Source organism: Mastomys coucha, unplaced genomic scaffold, assembly GCF_008632895.1.
Source record: "Mastomys coucha isolate ucsf_1 unplaced genomic scaffold, UCSF_Mcou_1 pScaffold23, whole genome shotgun sequence".
Lineage (NCBI taxonomy): Eukaryota > Metazoa > Chordata > Mammalia > Rodentia > Muridae > Mastomys > Mastomys coucha.
Window position 1 is genome coordinate 61,044,378 of NW_022196906.1, and position 4,477 is coordinate 61,048,854.

The 4,477-nt window shown below is 46.8% G+C and overlaps 1 protein-coding gene across 6 annotated transcripts in view; it reads left to right on the forward strand.

Moving 5' to 3' along the window:
* Herc1 (HECT and RLD domain containing E3 ubiquitin protein ligase family member 1) overlaps positions 1 to 4,477 on the forward strand; it is a 166,290-nt gene that overhangs the window by 160,645 nt on the left and 1,168 nt on the right. For all 6 annotated transcript variants that reach the window (XM_031346075.1, XM_031346069.1, XM_031346071.1 and 3 more), the window contains exon 77: positions 1,488 to 1,793. In XM_031346075.1, coding sequence (XP_031201935.1) covers positions 1,488 to 1,793 — 306 coding nt within the window. The remainder of the gene's footprint in view (positions 1 to 1,487; positions 1,794 to 4,477) is intronic.

A 4,477-nucleotide genomic window follows, 5' to 3' on the forward strand; every position in this document is an offset into this window, starting at 1 on the left:
TCTTCTATAATTTTGTTGAAGATATTTACTGGCCCATTACATTGGGAATCTTCACTCTCTTCTATACTATTATCCTTAGGTTTTTGGTCTTCTCATTGTGTCCTGGATTTCCTGGATGTTTTGTGTTAGGAGCTTTTTGCTTTTTGCATTTTCTTTGACTGTTGTGTCAATGTTTTCTATGGTGTCTTCTGCCCCTGAGATTCTCTCTTCTATCTCTTGTATTCTGTTGGTGATGCTTGCATCTATGACTCCTGATTTCTTTTCTAGGTTTTGTATCTCCAAGGTTGTCTCTCTCTCTCTGATTTCTTTATTGTTTCTATTTCCATTTTTAGATTCTGGATGTTTTTGCTCATTTCCTTCTCCTGTTTGTGTTTTCCTGTAGTTCTTTAAGGGGTTTTTGTGTTTCCTCTTTAAGAGCTTCTAGCTGTTTACCTGTTCTTTGAGGGTGCTATTTATGTCTTTCTTAAAGTCCTGTATCATCATCATGATAAGTGATTTTAGATCTGAATCTTGCGTTTATGGTGTGATGGTGTGTCCAGGACTTGCTATGGTGGGAGAGTTGGGTTCTGATGATGCCAAGTAACCATTTGTTTGTGTTGTTTATTTTTTTACACTTGCCCCCCGACATCTGGTTATCTGTAGTGCTACCTGCCCTTGCTAAATCTGACTGGAGCCAGTCCTTCCTGTGATCCTGGTTGTGTCAGAATTCCTCAGAGTCAAGCTGTCTCTGGGATCCTGTGATTCTGGGATCCTGTGATCCTGGGCTTGTTAGAGCACCTGGGAGTATAGCAGCTTCCTCTGGGTGTTGTGGGACTGGCTGTGGAGCCTGGGCCCAAGGTCTGCTCAGGATACCAGCCCAGAGAGACAGGAAGGAACTCTGCTGGTGGAGTTCCTGTGTGCCTGATCCCACTGGTCCCAGTTACTCCCGGTGTTGGGACAGATGTTGGGTCCTCCTCACCTCTGATCCTGAGAGTGTCAGAGCGCCTGGGAGAGGAGCTTCCTCTGGGTGTTGTGGGACTGGCTGCAGAGCTTGCACCCAAGGTCTGCTCTGGACACCAGCCCAGAGAGACCAGCGACTTTCTATTGTACATTGTTTATGCTTTTCAAAAACTGTTTTGCAATGGACACAGTTTTGACAAGAATAGCCATCTATACTATACCAGTCCTCAAAGCTGCTTATGTAGATGAGGAGATAAATGGACCAGCCACACAGCACACTGTTAACAGCACACAACTACGTGTGACTAGAAACATGAGGGGTGTCCACTAAAGAGGCCCAGGCACTAAAACTCTGTAGGGAGAGAAGAAAGGCTCCTATGTGACTTTGAATTGAGACTAGGAGTATAAGAGTCCCAGAGCAGGGTGGAACTCAGAAAATGGGGGCCCTGGCTGTAGACCTCAGGCCTAGAACAGACAACCTGTGGTCATGATGAGTCTATCTACTACACCAAATGTGTGTTAAAAGGAACAACCTTTAATGGATACAGGTAGCTGCAGTTCGAGAAGGGATGTCCTGGATTGTCCCTGTACCACTGCTGTCCCTCCTCACGGCCAAACAGCTGGAACAGATGGTGTGTGGGATGCCTGAGATCTGTGTGGATGTCCTGAAGAAGGTGGTGCGCTACCGTGAGGTGGATGAGCAGCACCAGCTGGTGCAGTGGCTCTGGCGCACGCTGGAAGAGTTCTCCAATGAGGAGCGGGTGCTCTTCATGCGCTTCGTGTCTGGACGCTCCCGACTGCCAGCCAACACCGCCGACATTTCCCAGAGGTTTCAAATCATGAAGGTCGATAGAGTAAGTAGGCAGTTTTCCTTCCTTGGTTAAAATTTACTTCTTTTTTTTCCCCTTCTCTGTACCTTCTTTGCCTGCTAGGGAAACCAAAATTGAACTCTCCAGAAGGTCTGCCCATTCAGGTTTTAGCTTTTAGATTGTCCAAATCTAAAGACATCAAGCATAAAACTTGAATTTCACTTAGGTGTGGAGGGAAAAGAGCTTGAGTGGGTGTGGAGAGTGTGGTGCCAGCAGCACCTTCCCTCCCGGGCCTGGGTTGGGGATCTGAGTGGGCAGGGATCCTCCTGCTTCCCCTGCCTGTCAGGCCCGGTGCCTTCCCCATGTGTACTTGTGTGCCAGGGTCCAGTCTTGTCTGGTGCACACCTGGTATGCAGGAACCTGGAGATGTGGGCAGCAGGTATATGCCACCATAGGAGGAGTGCACAGGGTGGAGGCCTTAGTTGCAGACAGAGCCACAAGAATAAGCAAGCTTTGAATCTGCAGCACACATTGCAGCCCAGAGCCATTCTTTCTAAGTACTCTAAGCTGTGATAGACCTTAGGGGAAATATTGCTAGCCCTCTCCACAGTCAGGCTTCTGCCTGTCTCTCCAGCACACCATGTTCTTTTGCTTTGGAGCCCTTCCATAGTGAGTTCTCCTTCGTGCCCTTTCCATCTGTGCCTAGCAAGCACTGCCCTTTAAGGACAGTGCCCGTGTTTTCTCTTTCCTGTGCTTTCTGCCAGATTTCCTCTGGCACAACACTTAAGAGTATCTCTGTCTTCCTCTTTACTCTGCCATAGTCCCTCCCCTTCCTTTGTGTGGGCATGCCTTCTAGTAGGTGCCTGGTGTTTGATAAGGAAATGATAAGGAAAATAAGATGCTATACCCAGCACTTTCTTCAGTTTCAGTGTCTGCCCTATATGTTCTTCAGTCTCTTGCTGCTCCTGGAGGTTGCTGTAAATCAGTGGTTCTCAACCCTCCAAATGCTACAACCCTTTGATACAGTTCTTCATGTTGTGGTGACCCCTCCCATAAAATTATTTCACTACTTCATAACTGTAATTTTCTACCATTATGAATCCTACTGTAAAAATCTGATATGGAGGATATTTGATATGCTACCCCCGTGAAAAGGTCATTTGATCTAAAAGGGGTGGAGACTCACAGGTTGAGAGCTGGTCCTATTGTCAGAACTTTGCCTTCTGCAGCCTCCAGCTGGAGCCCTGCTCCTGGCTAGGGCCTTGATTCACTGACACTGCTGTGCTCTGGGATGCTATGAAAAGAGCCTTTCCATACATTTGCTGCATGACTAGCCAGAGACTGTAAGCTGTTAATCTGTTTTGTTGTTGCACAGTGAGGTGGGAAGAGGGTAATAGCTCCCTTCTATTTAGTCCTGGAACTAAAGATCCTTGCCTTGAATGTGCCCTAGGCTGCCCAGTCACCCCAGGAGTTAATCTGCTAATGTACTAATCTGCTGCCTCAGTAAACTGACCACTGCAGGTATTTTCCTTCATGGGTCTTAGATCACTTCTTTACTACCCATATTTAGGTATCTGGGCCATCTGGTGTCCTTCCCTTCCTGCTGTCCTCAGCTTTTCTACCCAGATCTCTGTCATCGGTGGCTCTCACAGTGAAGGCTGATGAGTCTCTCACACATGGAGGATGCAGATCCCATAACTGAAATGCAGCCCAGTTTTCAGGGAGCTCTGGGAAAGAGCACTGATTCAAAGAAAGCCAAGCTAGGGAGGGAAGGTGGGGCTAAGAATGTAGCCAGTAGGAAGTACTTCCCTGGCACTCAGCACCCAGCACTGCAAGGAGAGACATTTACTATTAAATACTGTGTAGCTAGGTGTGGTACACACTGTAATCCCGGTATGTAAGGAGGAGTTCAAGTTAGGGCCAGCCTGAGCTGCATAACAGACCCTGTCTGTCTTAGTTTGGGTTTTACTTCTGTGAACAGACATCATAACCAAGGCAACTCTTATAAGGACAACATTTAATTGGGGCTGACTTACAGGTTCAGAGGTTCAGTCCATCATCATCAAGGCAGGAGCATGGCAGCATCCAGGCAGGCATGGTGCAGGCAGAGCTGAGAGGTCTACATCTCCATCTGAAGGCTGCTAGCAGAATACTAGCTACCACATAGTTAGAAGGGTCTCATTGACGACCCCCACAGTGACACACTTCCTCTAACAAGGCCACATCTACTCCAACAAGGCCACATCTCCTAATAGTGCCACTTCCTGGGCCAAGCGTATTCAAATCACCACACTGTCTAAAAAATAAAAATCATAATTATCATTACTGTCCTTGCAAATAGTTTGGAAAATGGTTGTTAGCAGGGATATATATAACCTGCTCTCTAAAAGAAGCCATTTTCAATTGTCTACTTTTAAAATTCTTCTGTAAAGCCAAGCATAGTGGCATACTTATGAGGTAGAGACAAGTACATCTTTGTGAGTTCAAGGCCTGCCTGGTCTGCATTCTGAGTACCAAGCCAGCTAGAGTTATATAGTGAGACCATGTGCTTAAAGGGGGCAGGGATTTTTTAAAATTAAAATTTAAAAAAAAATCATCTTTCCAAGCCAGGCAGTGGTGGCACACACCTTTAATCCCAGCATCCAGGAGACAAGAGGCAGGTGGATCTCTGTGAGTTTGAGGCCAGCCTGGTCTACAGAGCAAGCTCCAGGACAGCCAAAGCTATACAG